The sequence below is a fragment of the Pristiophorus japonicus genome, chromosome 16, assembly GCF_044704955.1.
Source record: "Pristiophorus japonicus isolate sPriJap1 chromosome 16, sPriJap1.hap1, whole genome shotgun sequence".
NCBI classification, from domain to species: domain Eukaryota; kingdom Metazoa; phylum Chordata; class Chondrichthyes; family Pristiophoridae; genus Pristiophorus; species Pristiophorus japonicus.
In genome coordinates, this window is record NC_091992.1 from 133,056,774 (window position 1) to 133,081,685 (window position 24,912).

The 24,912-nt window shown below is 45.6% G+C and overlaps 1 protein-coding gene across 2 annotated transcripts in view; it reads right to left on the reverse strand.

Moving 5' to 3' along the window:
- Positions 1-24,912, reverse strand: part of LOC139226842 (sodium-coupled monocarboxylate transporter 1-like) — a 152,386-nt gene that overhangs the window by 91,830 nt on the left and 35,644 nt on the right. For both annotated transcript variants that reach the window (XM_070857910.1, XM_070857911.1), the window contains exons 7-8: positions 13,561-13,715; positions 12,970-13,110 (exon numbers count right to left, since the gene is read on the reverse strand). In XM_070857910.1, the coding sequence (XP_070714011.1) occupies positions 12,970-13,110; positions 13,561-13,715 (296 nt within the window). The remainder of the gene's footprint in view (positions 1-12,969; positions 13,111-13,560; positions 13,716-24,912) is intronic.

Genomic DNA, 24,912 nt, shown 5'->3' on the forward strand with positions numbered 1-24,912 from the left:
GTTGACTGGGCTGAGTGTGGCGTTGTCGTGTCCGTAGCCAGTGCCGAGGTCAATGCCGGGTGGTCCGTCTGGTTTTATTCTTATTATTGTTTCCTGTAGCAGTTTTGTTACAATTGAGTGGCTTGCTATGCCATTTCAGAGGGTTAAGAGTCAGTCACATTGCTGTGGGTCTGGAGTCACATATAGGCCAGACCAGGTAAGGACGGCAGATTTCCTTCCCTAAAGGACATTAGTGAACCAGGTGACCAGAGACTTGAACTTAGTTTCTCTCTCCACAGATCTTGCCTGACTTGCTGAGTATTTGCAGCATTTTCTGTCTTCTCAGAGGACATCCTTTACCATCCAAGGCCTTGCAAGTGTCCAGCAACACTCCCTACACATTTAAAAAATACTTTTAACATGTATGTCCCTTTAAGAGGTGCTGACAACATCTCTGTCAATCTGCTGGACGCTAGGTTTACATGGTGTGCTTAGGACCCAGCGCTGAACTCAGCGCAAAGGTCTAAGTTTGCCGTGTGTCATTAAGTCACCTTGCCCTCATTTTAATGGTGAGAATGTGGAACTCACTACCACAGAGAGTGGCTGAAGCAAATAGTATCGATGCATTTAAGGGGAGGTTAGACAAGTATATGAGGGAGAAGACAATTAAGGGTTATGCTGATAGATTTAGATAGGAGAGGCAGGAGGAGGCTCAAGTGGAGCATAAACGCTGGCATGGACGGGTTGGGCCGAATGGACTGTTTCTGTGTCGTATATCCTATGCAATCCGATGTGATCCTATGTACTTTGCAGGGTGAAGGATCTTACCAGCAGCACTGCCGGGCGTAAGAAAATGGAGGACGCAGTGGGACCCGTCACCAGCTGGCAAAAGAGCGGTGGCCTCCCTCTTAATGCAACCTTTTTCAGGTAACAGGCAGCATCAAGCCCCAAAATTTTTAGCCCCATGTGTCTCATCTAAAAATATATATATATATTCAAAATAACAAACTTACCAGGAAGTAAATTTAAAGCCACTGGCTTATTTCATGTTGAATTTATCACAGTGGGACAAGTCTGACACCATAGCAGTAAGGACTCGCACTTATCGAGTTCCATTAACATAGAATAAAAGTCCAAAGTGCTTCGCAGAGGCATCAGGACTACTAAACTCAAGCTTGTTGCCCAATGGTTTTCTTATTGGCCCAAGGTATTTCTCCTCTGACCCACACTCCTTCTTCCCAGCCTTGCAGTGCAAAAGCCATGTTCCTAGCCAGGATTGCAGCTCTTCTAATTGCAGGTAAAGGGTGACTAAAGGAATATAAAAGGCCAAACAACTCATACAGGTTGTACCTCTCCAGTCCGGGACTCTTTGGTCCGGCAACATCCCTGGTCTGGCATCATTCCCGGCGGGGGGCACAACCCACGCTGTGTCCTGGGACTGGCTGCTCCTCTTCTCCTTGCTGCCTCCGGTGTTTCTTCCTAGGTCGGGTCGGCGCGTTGTCAGCAGTACCCAGTAAGTTTTTAATGTAATGGTTCATTTTGGGTGGAGATACCAACTCTTGGAGCAGCAGGGTCAAAGTGTATCTCGCCGTGGGCTGCAGGTCAGCCGAGAAAGATCAGCAGTGTTTACAGCGGAGTATAAATCCTTCCCACTGATGTAAACTCCAATGTTTGATCTTAAGAGTTTGATTTAGATGAGTGATTTTCATTGTTTTAGGCATTAGTTCAGAGAGCTGGCAATAATTCAGCCGACTTTGTCCTCTCAAGTAACAAAACGTGCCTAATCGTCAATATCAGTTTTTAAACAAATAAAAAAATTAATCGACCATGTATGATTCACACATAAACAGAGAGTGAGAAAGAGAGAGAAATGGACAGATGAATTCTAGTTGGACTTTAAAACATGATAAAACTACAGTTGGGTAAACATGTCTGTTTTATTTCACAAATTCATTCTGCTCTGTGGTAATGAAACTCATTAATGATAACCAATGGTAATGACAAGCTCACTGCGACTGTTGTGCGTGCAGTGTCACAGATTGTCGTTGCGAGTCGTCAATCCAGCGAGGTCATCACTGCCCACATATAGAGGCTGGTGGCCTCGAGCAGCGACAGTGGCGTTCCAGAGTGTGTGGACATGCCATTGATCATACCACAGACTCGGGCGCATCACAGGCAGAAGCTTTGCTTCAGCTTGGGCAAGTGATGAAGTTCCTGTCTGATTCCATACGCTCTGCATTCCCCACTGTCCCATGGGGAAGTGACAGTGCCAAAACAGGCCAGCAATTTGTGCGTAGACCTTGTGTTCCGGTTGCTAAGGCCCAGCCCCATCAGAGAGTCAGTGGCTCCCCGGAAATGGCAGGTGGTCTCATTCCTCAGGCTCCCACCACTCACTCGCCAAACATGCACCATCGTCCTCCTCCTCCTGAGGTGGTCCTGCAATCCGCACTGGCAATGCCTGTCTCCTCATGATGGCTAAGTTGTGCAGCATGCAGCACACGACAAGGAACTCGAAGACCTGTTGATAGAGAATTCAAGCTCTGCAGCCTGGCTGCAGTTTTGAAAGAACACAGACCACATTGCATTAAGTCATCAATCAACTTGACATTTTAGGACCTTGAGTAGCGAGCCAATTAAAGGTTAAAAGACTTTCAATTGAGCAAATAAGGTCAAAGAAGGTGAGTTCTTTTCTGTAAATTGAACCAGGTATAAATACAGCCATTTTGGCCATGTGGTCTCAGAAGGACAAAGGTCTGGCTTAAAGCCAAGAGCTTGTTGCTGCTGCCAGAATAAAGTTACATTAAAACTACAATCGGAGTTCGTATTTCATTGGAAATTAAGAGATCTAACAATTTTGGCGTCACGAACACGATCGCTGAGGGAAGAAACTGAATTTTGGACATCGGACCTATATACTGAGGTAAGGACTCCTCTTTATAAAAGTCCTCGGTCAAAAGTCTAAATTTGCCTCTCCTTCTACGCGATTCCAAAAGCCTCCGGTTTGCGAACCCTCCGGTTGGTAGTCGGCTCGAGGTCCCATAGACATCTAAACTTCGGAGGTGTGTTAGTTAATTAATCACCGACCCACTGATCGGCTGGAAAGCCTTACGACTTGAGACCCCAGTAAAGAAATCAGTATTATGGCAGCAGGAGATAAGAGCAAAGAATTGCCTACAACTGTTAAAGGCGGGCGGGCACCACCTGAAGTTTCGATAGATGAAATCCTCCAACAGTTGAAAGAATACATAGAGCAACAATTCAACTTATCTAAAACCTGCATTACGATCGAACAAAAATATGGAACCTCCAAAGGACAATGGTCCTTGGACGAGATTAAAAGGGTCTGGAGAAAAACGACCCGTATGAAAAATAAAGAGCGAACTAGATGGTCCCTAGCCGTTATGGGCCAGATTCGAAACCGGAATGAAATTATAATGCGTTCCCAACATGATCGAGAACTGACCAGTACAAAGGATCAATTGCAAGCAGTTTGTGCACAGCTGCGACAGAAAAGATTTGAACTTGAAAAGTCGGAAGCGGAAGTTAGAGATCTTAAAGGTGAAATTAAAGAACGGAAAAAATTATTAGGTCAAGAGACAGTAATAGGAAAAGGAAAATGTATCGGTCAATTCCCAGGGTACCCATGTTTGGATAAATTAAAAGCGCAAACCCAAAGACACGACCGAGGAATAGATACAGATTCTGAGTCCTCCGACGATACAGGGTCGGAGGATGAAGACTTAGGGGTGCGCTTTGCCCAGTTTAAAAAAAGACGAGTTGTAGTCAAATCAGAAGAGACTGCGGATGAGGGCGGAACCAAAAAAACGAGGAAAAGGGTGTATGCAGAATATTTAGTTCATGCTCCGGCAGACCCAGAGAAAATTGATAAATGGTCCAAGGAGTTGTCCAATCCAAAGAAAGGGGGAGTAAAAACGTGGGACCAATTGGACCGCTTAAGAAATATATATCAACTTCATCCCTGGGACGGAGTGCAAATTTTGACCATAATGGTGCCAAAAACACAGGAAAGAAAATTGCACGACAAGGTAGAAGAAGCTTTGGGGCAGGATGAGCAAGAATTCAACGCAGGATGGGAGGCGATTAAACACTGGCTGCAAGCCTTCAGTCCAGCTAAGACAGACTGGGGAAAAATTGCAGCCTGCCAACAGAAAGGAACAGAGGAGGTCCTGGAGTATGACGACCGGTTTAGATGCACGTGGCTAGAACATTCAGGTATGAATAATACGGATGAGGAAATGGATGAACAAGTGTTTGGACCCCTGAAAGCAGCTTTCATGGCAGGTCTAAAGCCAGAACTGTCCAAAATGATTAAGGTAGTGTTACCGGACTGGGAAGGTAGAGGAACTACCTTTGCAGCATTGGTGGATCGATGTAACCAATTAGATCGGGATATGGGAGCTAAAGTCCGAGCTGTACAGGCTATGGGATGGAAATCCCAGGATTCCGATAAACAGTTATTAGGAAAATTACCCGGAAAATGTCATTATTGTGGGAAAGAAGGTCACTGGGCCAAGACGTGCAGGGCAAAACAGCAAGGTTGTGGCCAGGGAAGAGGACGTAGCCAGGGATACAATTCAGCCAACAAACCAGGCTTGTCACAAGAATAATGGACTCATAGAAGCATTTAAGTATCTGACAATACAACAACAGAAGGAGTTACTTGGGATAGCAAAAAACGATTAGAGCCCACCCTGGTCCACCTCCTCGCACTAATACAACAAAGGGGAGATGGGCTATATATAACTGTGAGGGTGGGCGATAAGGATGTGGACTGTGTTTTAGACACAGGGGCGGAATTAACATGCTTACCCCTACAATATGGAGACTTTTTGCCGTTGGATGGTAGGGCACGTACAGCCTATGGAGTTGGGGGCCATAAAACGGAAATTAAAAGGACAACACCGGTACTTATAGGGCTGGGTCCACATGAACTAACCACGCCAGTCTGGATAGGCCCAGTAGATCAACCCCTTTTGGGAATGGACGTTCTAATCCAAATAGATTCATCATTGCATTTCGGGTGGTCGGGTGACATGGTCAATTAGAACTTTGAAGAAAGAAGAATTGATGGAACACCCGATATGGGCTAAAGATAAGAACGATTGTGGCCTACTCCAGATGGAGCCTGCGTCATTTACCGGGACCAAGCCTCCATGCACTAAACAGTATCCCATCAGTCCAACTGCCATCGCGGGAACCTTACCGGTTATTCAGCAATTGGAGAAACAAAGGGTGCTTATTAAAACGCATAGCTCCTCCAAGAGCCCCGTGTGGCCAGTACAGAAATCTAATGAGACTTGGCGTTTGACTGTTGATTATAGGAAAGCTAACCAGTGTATTGATCAAAAAGCTCCTTTGGTCGCAAATCCCTCCACCATTTTTAATGCCCTCAAACCGGAACATAAATATTTCTCGGTTATAGATATGGCCAACGGATTTTGGTCGGTGCCTCTGGCACCGGAGGTTCGACAGTGGTTTGCTTTCACAGTCCAAGGACAACAGTATACTTGGACCCGGTTACCGCAGGGTTTCCACAAGAGCCCTACGGTATTCCACATGGCTTTACAAAGCCATTTGCGAGAATTACCTCCCCTGTCATCCACAGTCATCCAATATGTAGACGAAATCCTGCTAGCTTCAAACACGGAAGAACAGCATGAACAAGATTTACGAGCTTTGCTGGACCACCTTTGGCTGAAAGGACATAAAGCCAGCATCGACAAAGCACAAATATCCCAAGAAGAGGTTGTATACCTGGGACAAAAGATTTCACAAGGAAAGAGAGAACTTACCCAGGATAGAACTGCAGCCATTCGGACTGCTAAAAAACCCACCACTATTCAGGAACTAAGGTCTATTTTGGGATTGTGTAACTTTAACAGAAATTGGAGCAGAGGAGCCTCTGCACAACCCAGACCTCACCCTGTTTACAGATGGTTCCTCCTTTGTTGACAATGGTACCAGAAATGCAGAATGGGCAGTTACAACCTTATATGAGGTAGTGGCAAAAGGATGTTTACCCTCAGGAACATCAGCACAACAGGCCGAGTTATGGGCCCTGTCAGAAGCATGTCGAATAGCAGAAGGACAGACAGCTAATGTCTACACAGATTCGCGTTATGCTTTTGGAGTCGCTCATGACTTTGGTATGTTATGGCGGAAAAGAGGATTCCTCACTGCTGCTGGTACACATATCCGAAATGGAAAAGAAGTCCGAGACTTACTGGAGGCCATACAATTACCTCAGGAAGTGTCCATCCTGAAGTGTAAGGCCCATACCAAGGAAAATACCACGGAAGCACAGGGAAATGCCCTAGCCGACCAGGCAGCTAAAGATGCCGCCTCACAGGGTGTTCCCCCAGAAGAACCAAATGAGATGTGCAGATTGAAAGCACTCAGGACTCTGACACGAGACCTTCAAACAATGCAAGGCGAGTGCTCCCGAGAGGAAAAATGGATTGAGGCAGGAATTAAGCTATGTGAAGATGGTGTCTGGAGACAAAGAGTTACCGACAAGCCAGTCGCGCCACAAGCGCTTATGCCTTTTTTATCCCAACAGATCCACTCGTGGGGACACTTGGCCTCACAACAGATGACAGCACAGTTCCAGAAAAGCTGGTGGGGTTGGGGATTTAAAAATCATGCCCATCTGGTAGCAGACCGCTGTGCGGTCTGCCAGAAAAATAATTCTGGACCCATCACGGTAATGCCCCAACTGAGGCCCCCTGCCCCTGTCGGACCATTCCAGCATCTGCAGGCTGATTATATATCTCTTCCTTCATGCAAAGGATACACTAACATTCTTGTCATGGTCGACAGATTCTCTAGATGGGTAGAAGCTGTCCCAACTAAAAGAGCCACAGCCAATCACATTGCAAAGGTCCTGTGTAAGGATTACATTCCCCGATGGGGAGTCTCGAGTAGCATTGACTCAGATCAGGGAACACACTTCACAGGTGCTGTCTGCCAAGAAGTCTGTAGGTTACTGAACATTATGTGGGATTTACACTGTCCTTATCATCCACAATCATCAGGACAAGTAGAGCGAATGAATCGAACTCTGAAACAACAGCTTGCCAAATATCACCAAGAAGGAACACCATGGCCCCAGGCACTACCAATAGTGCTATGTAGCATTAGGGCAACCCCGAACAGAACTACAGGTCTAAGCCCATTTGAAATTATAACAGAAGACCCATGTCGCTGCCAGGAACTATCGATTTAAGGAAAGCTAATGTTCACTTAATGAGTGACACTTTGTTATACTGTCAGAACCTAACCAATGCTATTAATTCTGTTTCCCAACAGGTATCGGCAGCTTGGGGTAATCCACCCGAAGGAGGACACGACATCATCCCGGGAGTCTGGGTGTATGTGAAAAAGTTGTATAAAGAACCTTTGGGTGCCAAGTGGGAGGGACCTTTTCAAGTGTTATTGACCACCCAGGCAGCTGTTAAAGTCCAAGGAAAGAAAGCCTGGATCCATGCTTCACACTTTAAACGAGCACCCGTAACTGAAGCTGAAATCTAATAAGGACAATTACTTTTTGCCAAAATGTATAAATTTACTGTATTACTGATTGTAGGTATTCTAGGCATAGGCCTACTTCTTACTAGCCGACCCTCTGCACCAAAGGGAAATAGTAGGGTAGCAAGGGAATTACATGTAAATACCTTTTTATGTATGTCATACATTTATGCCAAACAAGGTAACATTTCTAGTTGTTGGGTATGTGCGCATATTCCTATTCACTCAAAGGGAGGGATTCCCTTGAGGCCAGTTCCCTTGAATATCTCGGAAATGGCTGAGTGGATAATTAATCAAAACAAAACAGGCACTGCGTTTCAGGATGCGGAAAACTGGGCACGTAAATGGAAGTCAGCAGGTTACAATCTGACTCCCTTTGAAGGGGGATACCAACCGTGCTACAATAATTCCAAACGGCCCCCATTTTTTGTTATCACTAATACAATGGGAATAGGAAGACCGGGGGAATCGGTCTGTCTGATTAGAAACATCAAAGGAGGCCAAAATATGGGGTATAGTAACTGCTCCCGGAATTATAATATAATCAAGCCACGGAACCGTCCAAACTAGGCCGATGTGGGAATTTTTTACGTAATGGGGATTCTGAATAAAACAGATGGAAAAACTTGGACAGGCCCCGGAGTGTTGCTGACAAAGAAACAGCTAACCTTCATTGCCTATAATGGCACCTATTGGGTGTGTGGCCACAAGGCCTACCCTTGGCTGCCCCAGAATTGGACGGGATCCTGTTATTTAGCCTACATTGTGCCTTATATGTATCATATAAAGTCACTGTCGTAACATTTACACCGTCCTAAGAGAACTATCACAGAAACAGAGAGGTTCTTTGCCATTCTGATCCCCAGGTATGGGACCGCCAGACTGGCAAGGGAATCCATTAACATGGCATCCGTTGTGGAATGGGTAGCCAATGATACTTCAGAGGCCCTAATTAAAATCAATGCAGAAATGGTCGCAATCCGCACAGTAGCCCTACAGAATAGACTGGCCCATGATTACATCCTGGCTGAAAAGGAAGGTACTTGCGCCCTACTCGGAACTGAGTGTTGCACATATATCCCAGATAGCTCCAAAGAAATTACCCACTTAGCGGAGCATATCCAAAAGGAGGTAGAAAAACTTAAGCAACCCCCATCATTCACTTTGTGGAGCGGAGCCACTGAATGGCTAGGTTCAATAGGAAATTCATTGGTGGAAAGTTTAATTCTATTTGTTGTAATTGTTTTACTTTTATATTGTTTGTTTATGTTGATTAAATGTTGTTGCGACCAGGCGGCTGTAGCTGCTGTCCCGAAGGTGAGACGCCTTGCAGGTCCCAGCAGACCGTCTGTACGTGGCACAGGGGTATGTTATGCTTAAGGGAAGGTTGTTTACTGGTTGAATTAAGATATTTATTTGGATTAAATTGGAATAAGGTTAATTAACCTACTAAAACCAGACTTCCATTGTGGCCACGATGGAACTCGGGTTGGTGTAAATTTGTGTGGAAGCTACTCGTCCTGACATGTGGCGAAACACATCAACAAAGGAAACTCTATTAACATGTATGAAATTATTTTGTAGAATGTTTAACCAGTGATAGCTGATGTTTTATGATTCAGTTTGTGAAAGAATCAAAGGGGGGATTGATAGAGATTTCAAGCTCTGCAACCTGGCTGCAGTTTTGAAAGAACACAGACCACATTGCATTAAGTCATCAATCAACTTGACAGTTTAGGACCTTGGGTAGCGAGCCAATTAAAGGTTAAAAGACTATCAATTGAGCCAATAAGGTCAAAGAAGGCGAGTTCTTTTCTGTAAATTGAACCAGGTATAAGTACACCCATTTTGGCCATGTGGTCTCAGAAGGACAAAGGCCTGGCTTAAAGCCAAGAGCTTGTTGCTGCTGCCAGAATAAAGTTACATTAAAACTACAATCGGAGTTCGTATTTCATTGGAAATTAAGAGATCTAACACTTGTTGAGGGGAGTATTGAAGGCTGCCTCCAGAGCGGTCCAGGCATCGGAAGTGCTGCTTCAGCACGTCAATTGTCTGTTCAATGATGTTGTGGGTGACTGCATGGCTGTCATTATAGCGCTGCTCGGCTTCTGTGGCAGGTGGTAGGAGGGTATGAGCCAGGTGGCCAGGCCGTATCCTTTGTCCCTGATCAGCCAGCTCTGTCCTTGTCTTTGCCGTTGAAACATTCATGAGACACTGCTCTCATGCAAGATTAAAGAATCATGTGTGCTCCCTGGATAGGTGGCATTGACTGTGAGAATGCGCTGAGTGTGGTCACAGACCAGCTGAGCGTTTAGGGAGTGGTATCCCTTGCAGTTTCAGAAGACCTCTGCATTGTGTAATGGTGCTCACAAGGCGGCATGAGTATAGTCAATGGCATCTTGAACCTTGGGGAAGCCTGTAAATCGTGAAAACCCAAGAGCCCTCTCATTCTAGCTGTCCCTATTCATTGGGAACTTTCTGAAGTCCATTCTGCATGTGTACAGTGCTCTTGTCACCTGGCAAATGCAGCAATGTGCAGCATGTTGGGGGATAGAGCATATGTCCCCTGCTGCTGCCTGGAAGAAGCCGGAGGCATAGAAGGCCATCGCCACTGTAATCTTCACCTCGACGGGCAATGCAGTCCTGTTGGTGCCGGTAGGCTTTGTAGGTCTGCCTGTAAGAGCTGGCATATCTCTGTCAGCACTTTTTATCTGAAGCGCAGCCTTCAAACACACTGCGCATCAGAAATGTAGAGGTATGAGCGATGCTCTCTGTAAACCCGTGGGGATAAGCCTCCTCTCCAAACGTCTACAACCTCTTCGATTCCATTGCCCACCAGGGACAAGACCTTCTTCCAGCTTGAAGCCACCTACCAATAGCAACCAGCATGATTTGCTGGCAAACTACCATTGCTGCATTGAAATCTCTTTCTGATCTTGAAAACAAAGGGTTAAGTCACATAAAAGTGCCGCTTTAAACTGTAGACTCACACAGCATTCTGCGCACAACCGTGGCAGTCACTGTCAACTGCGATATAATATCCTCCAGCCTCACTTTAAATATACCGCCAATTGCGCCTGCTGCACCCTGGGACCACCTGGTTTTTTCGGTCAATTCCTATGGCAGTCGCTAAATCAGGCGTTAGGGCTGAAAGTTGCACCCAGGGCGCAAGCGCAGCCTTGCACGACGATTTACGTCATCATGACGGTCAAAACAGAGTGCCGGGCGGTAAGTTTTTGCGCCACTGCAAAAACATTGGCGAAAGTTCCAGCTGGGCACTAAATCCTGGACATTTGATGCCCAGAAAAACCGTTTACCGCCCCACTGGGGCATGAAACGAGACGCAAAATAGCAGAAAATCCAGCCCCAAATTGTCGTATTGATGACCACTCTAGTAGAGACACTCCTCTGTTCCTGTTCAGCAAGTCTTAATAGAATCATTATCCATCCATTGACATGATTTTCTACTTGATCAAGGAAGGTCGAGTTTCGAAGGAAGAATGCATTGTGAACAACTTCCAGCATAGTTCACATTGACGTGCAGGATCCTTTGCATGTTGCCACACGCAATCTGTACACTGAAAGAATGAAAGCCCTTTCTGTTGAGGGTGTTGAGAGGGTTGACTGTCATAATTCACAATGTAATGTTGGTGTCATTTGTTGCATTCTGGACCTAAGAAAAGCTAGCAACCCTGCAAAAGTAAATGGCTCCAATTTCACCGTTGCCTTGCTGTGATGCCAAAGTCAATTAATTCTCAACTCTCCTGTAAAGTGCACAAAACATCTGACAAATGCATACCTGTACTATACCTTAGCTGATATTACAGAGATCCTTATTCGTCCTGAAATTACCCAGTGTAGATCCTCAGACCAGAGCTTCCCTATTGCCTCTTTGGCGCAGTACATTTTTCCAATACACATCTGCTCACTAAGATCCACAAAGGACCTGTGGTGTCTGGATATTCTTTGGAGGCAATTATATCAGGTTGGTACATCTTCCTAAATGCACTTTCCTTTCCTCCATTTTCTCCTGTTCACCGCTCCTCCATGATAATGCATACAAAGGTATGCCAATAGCAGATGCCATACCTGCTTTTGAGAAGCCCTCACTGTGGGTGGGGCGAGGTCAAAATTACCTCATAATTTCACACTCCGATAAGCAAGGTTGTGTCGGCAGAACGTCAAATAAAATCACTCCAGAAGTTATTCCCACCTGCAGGAACTACTCCTCAAATTTGCTGCAAACTCCTCAGCTGCTGTTGCTGCAATCCTGACAGCAGCTGTGTCTTATATTCCTTATTTCAAGTTTATTAAGAGTATAAAACCAAGAGAACAGCAGCAGCACTGGCTCTCATTAGCGTATATAAGGTGGTTGGGGACTCGGAAAGCAGATCACGACAAGGGCCAAACTGTGTTTGGAAAATGAAATGGATTAATTTTGGGGTGGAAAACTCGCAGTAACAACTACCGGACCATTTTGCTGCCAAGAAAAAGATTCTCCGAAATTTCGTGGAATAACTGACTGGAATGGTGTGGCATTTCGGGGTCATTATTTCGAGTGGTACACTTCGACTTATGTGAAGAAGGAAAATAGTGGTTGAAAAGTTTTATAGAAATTATTTCAACAATTTAATTGGTCGGTTTTGTGGTTGTTACTAGTTCCTGAATGGTAGCTTTGGTTACTCATTCCTTATTTGCTACTTTTCACATTTAGTCAATCAGTTATTTGATTGGTAACAACAAATAAGTGGGTATTTGAACCAGTCACACTTATGTGCATTATGGATGTATGACACTTTTCAGGTATTATGCTCTGAGATGTGATAAGATATAATCTTAAAATTAAAACTACACTGGTTAATAATGAATCCAAGAAGAAAGAAAGACTTGCATTTATAAAGCACCTTTCACGACCACCGGACGTCTCAAAGCGCTTTACGGCCAATGAAGTACTTTTGGAGTGTAGTCACTGTTGTAAAGTGGGAAACGTGGCAGCCAATTTGCTACAAGCAGGCTCCCACACACAGCAATGTGATAATGACCAGATAATCTGCTTTTTTGTTATGTTGATTGAGGGATTTCACATAAAAAGGGTAGTTAACATTGACTAAACAGACTGAAGATTCATAGTCCACACCACACACTGAAAATAGCTGTTATAGTTCCACACCAAAAACTTTAAAGTTAATTAGTTGAAGTACCTGTAAACATTAAAGAAATCAAGTTCTAACTGAAGCCACAGTCCTGGTCAAACTTCGGTCCCCAGATAAGGTTGAGACTCAATTTATAACCAAGCCCATTAAGAAGTGTCAGCTGTTGAGGTCCAGTTAGATTAAATTTATTAGCAACACCACAGGAAATCCACAATAGATATATAGAAATTTTGATGCACATTCTTAAGTAAAAACTCAAACTTGGATTTTAATTATCGTGATAACTTACTTTCTTGCTTCTTTTTCACTCTTACAAGCCAGATATCTTTGTACCTGTGCTTGATTACAACTATATGTTGCTGTCCATCCAAATGTGCCTCCTACTAATATAGTCCAAAATGTGTGTCTTCTCCTTGGATCAGGGTCAAAACTGAAATAAAAATATTCCCCCAATTACTTGACCAACGACAACTTCCTTATGGAATTGATTTTAACATTATCCAACTGAGGGAAATCAGCAGTTAAAAACGAGCAGTTACTTACTTGCTCAGATTCTAATCATTCCAAATTTAACCTGCAGCGTTCTGCAGGTGGATGAAGCTCCCGTCTAAAACAGGTGGGAGCCTCAGATATTAATTCAAATTGGTGTGCTATTACATCAATAGCACCATGATACATATCAAAATCTCCATTCCACTCTAGTCGGAGTAATATCACATTATGGATGAAAGTTAGAAACTTTAAATAGGTCATTTAGACCGAAGAAAAGCCCAATCTACCTGCATTGGTATGGCTGTTTAACTCGGGTGTTCCCGGAGCTCATTAACTTGCCACTGTAACCATTCTGTTCACCAATAATGCACAAGTCAAAAATACTCACTCTAAAAAATTAATCCGGCCACCATTCTCAGCAATGTTCCAAATCTTTCCAAGCCCTCCAACATGAATTGATCCCTGAATCAGCACGGTCAGAAGGCCAATCACCATTATACAGAGTTGGAATACATCTGTCCACACAACAGCTTTGATACCACCCTGAGAAGAAATTCCAAATAACAATAGATTTAAATCAAGGGCCAAATGAAAGGTGATAATGCTGAAAAGAACTGTACAATAGCTCTTGATTAAACATCTTGTCCTATATGTTTCATGTATGATTGAAGTATATTTAAGCTTTGAACAGGTTAAATTGTGAGGCTGTAAAATGCACTACCAGAGTTGATGTTTGAAGCAGAAACTGTGGTCCGGAATTTCTTCAGAGCTGCTCGCACATAAACGGGGTATCCACCTCCCTTCCTGCGACGTTAGGTGGTTGAAGGAAACAGACTAGTTGAGCTGAACGGCCTATTCTTGTCTGTTTAAGTGAGTACGCCATTTGCCAGCAAAACTTGTCTACCTATCTGGGCTATTCCCAATCTCCAATTGTTTCTTATGCCATTCCTGTTTTGAACCACAACAGCAGTTTTCAACATCACAGCTGAATGAATTGTTAAACAATTCCATTGGCACATGTTAGCTGGTTGAATAGTCTCTGACAGAAGTACTATTTTTTTTTAAAACATGGATCTCATGCCAGGAAGAGGCGAGTGCCCTGTTAAATTTGAACAGAACTTTGAATCCTACATTCTAGCCACCACTAAAACTGCCTATTTCCATTTCTGCAACATTGCCCGCCTCCACACCTTACCTCAGTGCTGCCAAACATCTCGAGGCTCAATTATTATGCATTCTACTCGCTGGCCTTCTATGTTCCATCTTACATAAATTACAGCACATCGAGAACTTTGCCTCCCATACTCTATTGCACACTGTCCCATTCTGTTATTATCACCCATGTCCTCAACAGCTGCATTGGCTACCCATCCCTTAACATACCCTATTCAAGATCCTCTAGCCCTAATTGCCAGAATGGTTTTCTTCTGTCCCTGGAACACTTTACCTAAAGCTCTGCACTGTACGAACACTATTCTCTCCTTCAAAAGACTATCTTTTAGATCTTGCCTTTAGTCAACTTCCTTCACTCTTCTCCCTTTGCTACTCTATTTTGCACTTCTGTGAAGTACTTTGGGATGTTTTATTAATTTAAATGCAATGCAATGTGTTATTGGACTTGGCAGCTGGAAATGGAGTTAGAAGTGAAGCTAGAATTGGTGGGAGTGAATGTGCTGGCAGCAAGTGATTCCGAGCAGGAAAAATGGAAGAGAAAAAATAAGCAAAGGTGAGAAGAATGCATTCTAGTAAAGCAATGCAACTGACTGATCAGCTGTTAAGTCACCTGTGATGTTGAAAACTGCTGCAATGGTGTGAGATGACAACGTCAACAGAAGAAATGGGAAGATCATAGCTGACTGATGCACTGTTTGAAATGCAAAGGATCTGTGCTTCCAAGTGAAGATTTTAGCTTCCAGGTAAAGCCAGTAGCTCTCCAAAGACACTTTTCCACTGGGTTAATACTGTTGACTGCAGACACATCACACTCTGGCAATCAACAATACTTTGTAAAATAAAGTAGGAGAGCTTTGGGTAACTAATGGCACAAGAAATTCACATATTCATGGCTCTATAATCTTTCACCTGTCACTTAAATGTAAAACTATGTAGCTGGATTCTCTCCTTTTTTAAAGGTAAGTGTGGACTCACTGAGGGCCTACACAAAGAAGAGCATGTTGGTGAGGAGATGGGTGATAATAGCAGGGAAATGGTGTAAGTCCCATATTCAAAATCAGATTCAAAAGAGTCTGATAGTCCAATATTTACTGCTCCCAAACTGCAGGTTGCAGACAATCTATTCCTTAGTACTGCATCCAGACAGAGAAAGAGTTTGAGTTGTTTCTGTATATGATGCCCATATTACAGCGCTACCCTGTTATACTGGCCGCCACATATTGCAGGCAAATAGCATTCACATGCACCCACTATAAGCGGTGGGGATTGTGGAATATATTTTGGGAGGAGAAATAAAGAATGTGAGTACCCCAATGGTTAGTTGCTGAAGGGTATGGATAAATAGAGAGAACTCAGGATTCAAATACATAATTTCCTGAAATTTCCTGACAAAGATAATTCCTTCAGATGTTATTGCTAGAGTTCCATTTTAAACTCATAGTACATTGAGCTGGGTACAATTCCATATCAATAAAGTATAATAGAGATATTTTAGGACATGACCGAGAACAGAGCCTCGCATATGATAGTGACCAAGATTATCCTCTTCAGCCCTGGTTAATGACATCCTTACGTCAGCCATGGATAGAAATAGGATGCAGCTACTGAGATGGGAGGAAGGGGTTTCCATTCATGAGGCACTGGCACCAGTAATGTGGAAAGAGGGAGCTCTTCCATGGGGACGGGCTGGGACCAGTATCCTGGTGAACCTGATAACTTGAACTGTAGCTGGGCTTTAAATTAAAAAGAGGGGTTCAGGTTGAGGGAAGTTTAAAAATCTCAAGATAATGGAGCAGTGTAGCAATTTGGGTAAAGATAAGCAGAGCGTGACAGGAAGGGGCAGAGAGTTTTTTGAGGAGCTAACTAGCCAGGTAGATAAATTTGAACCAGTGAATGTAGTCTATTTGGATTTCCAAAAGGCAGTTGATAAGATGCGCAAGATTGTTACGCAAGATAACGGCTCATGGGGTTGGGGATAATGTATTAGCAGGGATAGAGAAACATAGAAACATAGGAAATAGGAGCAGGAGTAAGCCATTAGGCACTTTGAGTATGCACCACCATTCAATAAGATCTTGGTTGATCATTCACCTCAATACTCCTTTCCTGCTTTCTCTCCATACCCCTTGATCCCTTTAGCCATAAGGGCCATATCTAACTCCCTCTTGAATATATCCAATGAACTGGCATCAACAACTCTCTGCGGCAGAGAATTCCACAGGTTAACAACTCTCTGAGTGAAGAAGTTTTTCCTCATCTCAATCCTAAATGGCTTACCCCTTATCCTTAGATTGTGTCCTCTGGTTCTGGACTTCCCAAACATCGGGAACATTCTTCTTGCATCTAACCTGTCCAGTCCCATCAGAATTTTATATGTTTCTATGATCCCCTCTCATCCTTCTAAACTCCAGTGAATACAGGCCCAGTCGATCCAGTCTCTCCTCATATGTCAGTCCTGCCATCCCGGGAAACAGTCTGGTGAACCTTCGCTGCACTCCCTCAATAGCAAGAATGTCCTTCCTCAGATTAGGAGACCAAAACTGTACACAATATTCCAGGTGAGACCTCATCAAGGCCCTGTACAACTGCAGTAAAAACTCCCTGCTCCTATACTCAAATCCCCGAGCTATGAAGGTCTACGTACCAATTGCCTTCTTCACAGCCTGCTGTACCTGCATGCCAACTTTCAACGACTGATGTACCATGACACCCAGGTCTCGTTACACCTCCCCTTTTCCTAATCTGCCACCATTCAGTTGGTATTCTGCTTTCGTGTTTTTGCCCCCAAAGTGGATAACCTCACATTTATCCACATTATACTGCACCTGCCATGCATTTGCCCACTCATCTAACCTGTCCAAATCACCCTGCAGCCTCTTAGCATCCTCCTCACAGCTCACACCCCCACCCAGCTTAGTGTCATCTGCAACTTGGAGATATTACACTCAATTCCTTCATCTAAATCATTGATGTATACTGTAAATAGCTGGGGTCCCAGCACTGAGCCCTGTGGCACCCCACTAGTCACTGCCTGCCATTCTGAAAAGGACCCGTTTATCCCGACTCTCTGCTTCCTGTCTGCCAACCAGTTCTCTATCCACGTCAGTACATTACCCCCAATATCATGTGCTTTAATTTTGCACACCAATCTCTTGTGTGGGACCTTGTCAGTCCACTACTGAAAGTCCAAATACACAACATCCACTGGTTCTCTCTTGTCCACTCTACTAGTTACATCCTCAAAAAATTCTAGAAAATTTGTCAAGCATGATTTCCCTTTCATAAATCCATGCTGATTTGGACCGATCTTGTCACTGCTTTCCAAATGCGCTGTATTTCATCTTTAATAATTGATTCCAACATTTTCCCCACTACTGATGTTAGGCTAACTGGTCCAATAATTGCCCGTTTTCTCTCTCCCTCCTTTTTTGAAAAGTGGTGTTACATTAGCTACTCTCCAGTCCATAGGAACTGATCCAGAGTTGATAGACTGTTGGAAAATGATCACCAATGCATCCACTATTTCTAGGCCCACTTCCTTCAGTACTCTGGGATGCAGACTCTCAGGCCCCGGGGATTTATCGGCCTTCAATCCCATCAATTTCCCTGACACAATTTCCCGCCTAATAAGGATTTCCTTCAGTTCCTCCTTCTCTCTAGACCCTCGGTCCCCTAGTATTTCCGGAAGGTTATTTGTGTCTTCCTTCGTGAAGACAGAACTAAAGTATTTGGTCAACTGGTCTGCCATTTCTTTGTTCCCTATTATAAATTCACCTGAATCTGACTGCAAGGGACCTACGTTTGTCTTCACTAAACTTTTCAATTCACATATCTATAGAAGCTTTTGCAGTCAGTTTTTATGTTCCCAGCAAGCTTCCTCTCATACTCTATTTTCCCCCTCCTAATTAAACCCTTTGTCCTCCTCTGCTGAATTCTAAATTTCTCCCAGTCCTCAGGTTTGCTGCTTTTTCTGGCCAATTTATATGCCTCTTCCTTGGATTTAGCACTATCCTTAATTTCCCTTGTTAGCCATGGTTGAGCCAACTTCCCTGTTTTATTTTTACTCCAGACAGGGAAGTACAATTGCTGAAGTTCATCCATGTGATCTTTAAATGTTTGCCATTGCCTATTCACCGTCAACCCTTCAAGTGTCAATCGCCAGTCTATTCTAACCAATTCACGTCTCATACCATCGAAGTTACCTTTCCTTAAGTTCAGGACCCTAGTCTCTGAATTAACTGTGTCAGTCTCCATCTTAATAAAGAATTCAACCATATTATGGTCGCTCTTCCCCAAGGGGCCTCGCACAACAAGATTTCCAATTCGTCCTTTTTCATTACACATCACCCAGTCTAGAATGGTCAGCCCTCTAGTTGATTCTTCGACATATTGGTCTAGAAAACCATCCCTAATACACTCCAGGAAATCCCCCTCCACCGTGTTGCTACCAGTTTGGTTAGCCCAATCTATATGTAGATTAAAGTCACCCATGATAACTGCTGTACCTTTATTGCACGCATCCCTAATTTCTTGTTTGATGCTGTCCCAAACCTCACAGCTACTGTTTGGTGGTCTGTATACAGCATCCACTAGCGTTTTCTGCCCTTTGGTATTCCGCAGCTCCACCCATACAGATTCCACATCATCCAAGCTAATGTCCTTCCTTACTATTACGTTAATTTCGTCTTTAACCAGCAACGCTACCCCACCTCCTTTTCCTTTCTGTCTATCCTTCCTGAATGTTGACTACCCCTGGATGTTGAGTTCCCAGCCTTGGTCACCTGGGAGCCATGTCTCCGTGATGCCAATTATATCATATTCATTAATTGCTGCCTGCGCAGTTCATTCGTCCACCTTATTACGAATACTCCTCGCATTGAGGTACAGAGCCTTCAGGCTTGTCTTTTTAACACACTTTGCCCCTTTAGAATTTTGCTGTAATGTGGCCCTTTTTTTATGATTTTTGCCTTGGGTTTCTCTGCCCTCCACTTTTACTTTTATTTTTTCTATCTTTTGCTTCTGCCCCCATTCTACTTCCCTCTGTCATCCTGCATAGGTTCCCATCCCCCTGCCATATTAGTTTAACCTCTCCCCAACAGCACTAGCAAACACTCCCCCTAGGACATTGGTTCCGGTCCTGTCCAGGTGCAGACCGTCCGGTTTGTACTGGTCCCACCTCCCCCAGAACCGGATCCAATGTCCCAGGAATTTGAATCCCTCCCTTCTGCACCACTCCTCAAGCCACATATTCATCTTAGCTATCCTGTCATTCCTACTCTGACTAGCACATGGCACTGGTAGCAATCCTGAGATTATTACCTTTGAGGTCCTACTTTTTATTTTAACTCCTAGCTCCCTAAATTCAGTTCGTAGGACCTCATCCTGTTTTTTACCTATATTGTTGGTACCTATATGCACCACGACAACTGGCTGTTCACCCTCCCCCTCCAAAATGTCCTGTAGCCGCTCCGAGACATCCTTGTCCCTTGCACCAGGGAGGCAACAGACCATCCTGGAGTCTCGATTGCGGCCGCAGAAACGCCTATCTATTCCCCTTATAATAGAATCCCCTATCACTCTCCTACTCTTTTTCCTGCCCTCCTGTGCAGCAGAGCCACCCATGGTGCCATGAACTTGGCTGCTGCTGCCTTCCCCTGATGAGTCATCCCCCCCAACAGTACCCAAAACAGTGTAACTGTTTTAGAAACATAGAAACATAGAAAATAGATGCAGGAGTAGGCCATTCGGCCCTTCGAGCCTGCACCGCCATTCAACAAGATCATGGTTGATCACCACCCCAGCAGCCCCCCCCCCCACGCCCCCTCCGCACCCCCCGACCCCCCCAGCCGCAAGGACCTCATCCAACTCCCTCCCGAACACATCCAATGAACTGGCATCAACAACTCTCCGTGGCAGGGAACCCCACAGGTCAACAACTCCCCGAGTGAAGCAGTCTCTCCCCATCCCAGCCCCAAACAGCCCACCCCCCATCCCAAGACCGTGCCCCCACCCCCCAGCTCCGGACCTACCCAACACTGGGAACACTCCCCTCGCACCCAACCCGCCCCGTCCCGTCAGAATCCTTCCCAAATGCCGAACACCCCCGGATGTCGAGCCCCCAGCCCCAGCCACCCCGGAGACACGCCCGCGCGACACCAACCACACCACATCCACCAACCGCCATCTGTGCAGTCAACCCGTCCACCCCATTCTGAACACTCCCCGCACCGAGGCACAGAGCCCCCAGGCCCGCCCCTCCAACACACTTCGCCCCCCCAGACCTCCGCTGCAATGTGGCCCCTCCCGTCCCCCACCCTGGGTTTCTCCGCCCGCCACCTCCACCACTCTCCCCTCCATCCCCGCCCCTGTCTCCCCTCCACTTCCCTCTGCCTCCCCGCACAGGCTCCCATCTTGGGGGCGGTAACCTTCTGGGGCTGGGAATTTTAGCCCCCAGCGTGGAAGTCCTGCTCCCGCCGCAGAATTGGCCTTACCACCCCTCAATGGAAGCGGAGTGCAATTTCCCACACTCCACTTCCTTTGGGGGTTGTTACCGGGGCACGACTGGATGCTCCTGTGACACTTTGAACTGGTGCTCTCCACTCTCTCTCCTGTCACAGTTGGAGCTGGTGCTCTTCACTCTCTATCCTGTGACAATTTGAACTGGTGCTCTCCACTCTCCAGTCCTGTGACACTTTGAACTGGTGCTCTCCACTCTCTATCCTGTGACGGTTGGAGCTGGTGCTCTCCACTCTCTATCCTGTGATGGTTGGAGCTGGTGCTCTCCACTCTCTATCCTGTGACAATTTGAACTGGTACTCTCCACTCTCCAGTCCTGTGACACTTTGAACTGGTGCTCTCCACTCTCTATCCTGTGACAGTTTGAACTGGTGCTTTCCACTCTCCCGTCCTGTGACAGTTGGAACTGGTGCTCTCCACTCTCCCGTCCTGTGACAGTTTTGGAGGGGGATGGCCGCAGGGGACCCCTGCACTACCTTCCTTCCACTGCTCTTCAAGTTGGTCATGACCAACTCGCTAAACGTGCTATTCACGATATCCTCAGCATCGTGGATGCTCCAGAGTGAATCCACCCACAGCTCCAATGTCGTAATGCGGTCTGTCAGGAGCTGCAGCAGGATACACTTCCCGCAGTGGATTGATTAACGGACAGAAAACACAGAGTAGGGGTAAACGGGTAATTTTCCGGTTGGCAGGCTATAACTAGTGGTGTGCCGCAAGGATCAGTGCTTGGGCATCAGCTATTTACAATCTATATTAATGATTTAGATGAAGGAACCGAGTATAATGTATCCAAGCTTGCTGACGGTACAAAACTAGGTGGGAAAGTAAGCTTTGAGAAGAACACAAAGAGTCTGCAAACGGATATAGATAGGTTAAGTGAGTGGGCAATAAGGTGGCATATGGAGTATAATGTGGGAAAAAATGAGGTTATTCACTTTGATAGGAAGAATAGAAAAACAGAATACTTTTTAAATGGTGAGAAACTTTAATGTTGGTGTTCAGAGAGATTTAAGTGTCCTTGTACAAGAAACAGAGGCCGGAATTTTCCAGGGTGGTAGTGGGTGCCTTACAATAGACCCTCCAGGATCGTCATGTTTTGCATGTCCATAAAGGCGCTATTCAAAAAGAAAAAGGCTAGCCCTAGATCAAGGTAGCTGCAGAAACAAAAATTTAACCAGAATACTGGCAATCCAAGCTCGCATCCAAGAATTATTCAGAGAAATGTGCAAGTTATCCCTTCAAGAAATTCTGCTCTCCACATGACATTAAGAAAGACGTTCAAAGAACTTTCTGCAACACTGTCCTCTCCACTTCAACTAACATTAATGGCCACTCATTGCTGTGCCGTTACCTTATTAAATGCAGTGCAACAAATTTATAACCTACTTTCAAAAATTCCAAATAACAATGTGAATGGTGTTAGTGTTTATCTCCGTGATGCAGCTCCTAATTGCTAACTCCTAACCTGTGATTCCATTATGAAAGGAGTAAGTGTACTCGCTTAGTACTAGAGTTCAGTGGGTCCGGTAGCTCCTTGTACTGGTCACAAGATTGTCCCACAACTGAATGCAGTTGTTCAAGCCACTTAAAAGAGCCTCAACTGTTGATATAATGTGACCACTCTATCATCATCATCGTAGGCAGTCCCTCGAAATCGAGGAAAACTTGTTTCCACTCTAAAAGTGAGTTGTCAGGTGATTGTACAGTCCAATACGGGAATTACAGTCTCTGTCACAGGTGGGACAAACAGTCGTTAAAGGAGAGGGTGGGTGGGGAGTCTGGTTTGCCGCACGCTCCTTCTGCTGCCCACGCTTGTTTTCTGCATGCTCTCTGTTGTGTATTTGTAAAGCATGCACTCCCATGTTCCGCCACCAGGAAGCTCATCCCCTGAAGTCCCAAGGGATCCCAGCCTGTTCCTCACTCTGGAGTGTCTTATTAAAGACTCAGGTCACTGTTACTTTAAACTGCCTGTGTGCAGCCTCATCTGTGTTAGGAACACAATAACTGGCGACGAGTATACGAATCCAACGCAAAGATGCAGCAAACTTTGAGCATCCTGGAGAAGTTCTCGGAGGGTGAGGACTGGGAAGCCTATGTCAAACGGCTAGACCAGTACTTTGTAGCCAACGAGCTGGACGGAGAAGGAAGCGCTGCAAAAAGGAGAGCGGTCCTCCTCACGGTCTGCGGAGCACCGACCTACAGCCTCATGAAGAATCTTCTGGCTCCGGTGAAACCCACAGATAAGTCGTATGAGGAGCTGTGTACACTGGTTCGGAAGCATCTTACCCCGAGGGAGAGCATGCTGATGGCGAGGTATCGGTTCTACACGTGCCAGCGATCTGAAGGTCAAGAAGTGGCGAGCTACGTCGCCGAGCTAAGGCGACTTGCAGGACAATGTGAGTTTGATGGCTACCTGGACCAAATGCTCAGAGACTTTTTTGTACTGGGCATTGGCCACGAGATCATCCTACGAAAACTTTTGACTGTAGAGACACCGACCCTCAGTAAGGCCATTGCGATAGCACAGGCGTTTATGTCCACCAGTGATAACACCAAACAAATCTCTCAGCACAAAAGTGCTAGCAATGTTCATAAATTAACTGGAACTGTATTTGCGAGCAGAAATGTACAGGGCAGAACCCACGAGTCTGCAACTGCCAGCAGGCCTCAGGTGACCCAAATGACTCAGAGTCCCCAACAAAGGATGAATGCAAGGCAATTCACATCTTGTTGGCGTTGTGGAGGCTTCCATTCAGCCTAATCATGCCGCTTCAAAGGGTATGTTTGCAAGAGCTGTGGAACAATGGGGCACCTCCAACGAGCTTGCAAACGAGCTGCAAGCTCTGCAAAACCTGCTAACCACCACATGGCAGAGGAAGATCGGTCCATGGTGGATCAAAGCAATTTCAAGCCTCAGAGAGAGGAGGCAGATGCTGAAGTACACGGGGTGCACACACTTTCGACGAAATGTCCACCTATAATGCTAAACGTAAAATTGAATGGCTTACCCGTAGCCATGGAACTGGACACTGGCGCTAGCCAATCCATCATGAGTAAAAAGATGTTTGAGAGACTGTGGTGCAACAAGGCATTCAGACCAGCCCTGAGCCTCATCCACACGAAACTGAGAATGTACACCAAAGAGTTCATCACTGTCCTGGGCAGCGCCATGGTCAAGGTCACCTACGAGGGCATGGTGCACGAACTGCCACTCTGGATTGTCCCAAGCGATGGCCCCACACTGCTTGGAAGGAGCTGGCTGGGCAAAATCCGCTGGAAATGGGATGACATCCGAGCACTATCATATGTCGATGAGACCTCATGTACCCAGGTTCGTAAAAAATTTCCTTCCCTTTTTGAGCCGGGCATTGGAAACTTTTCCGGGGCGAAGGTGCGGATCCACTTGGTCCCAGAGGCACGACCCATTCACCACAAGGAGCGAGCGGCACCTCAGATGATGAGGGAGAGAGTGGAAATCGAGCTGGACAGGCTGCGACGCGAGGGCATCATCTCCCCAGTGGAATTCAGCGAGTGGGCCAGCCTGATTGATGCAGTACTCAAAAGTGATGGCACGGTCAGGATTTGCGGCGATTATAAAGTAACTATTAATTGTTTCTCGCTACAGGACCAATACCCGCTACCTAAAGCAGACGACCTATTTGCGACGCTGGCAGGTGGCAAGACGTTCACCAAGCTCGACCTGACTTCGGCCTACATGACACAGGAGCTGGAGGAGTCTTCAAAGGGCCTCATCTGCATCAACACGCACAAGGGACTGTTCATCTACAACAGATGCACGTTTGGAATTCGGTCGGTTACAGCGATCTTCCAGACAAACATGGAGAGCCTACTCAAGTCGGCACCACGCACGGTGGTCTTTCAGGACGACATATTGGTCACGGGTCGGGACACCGCCGAGCGCCTACAAAACCTGAAGGAGGTCCTCCAGCGCCTGGATCACGTAGGGCTGCGGCTGAAGAGGTCGAAATGTGTTTTCATGGCAACAGAACTGGAGTTTTTGGGGAGAAAGATCGCGGCGGATGGCATT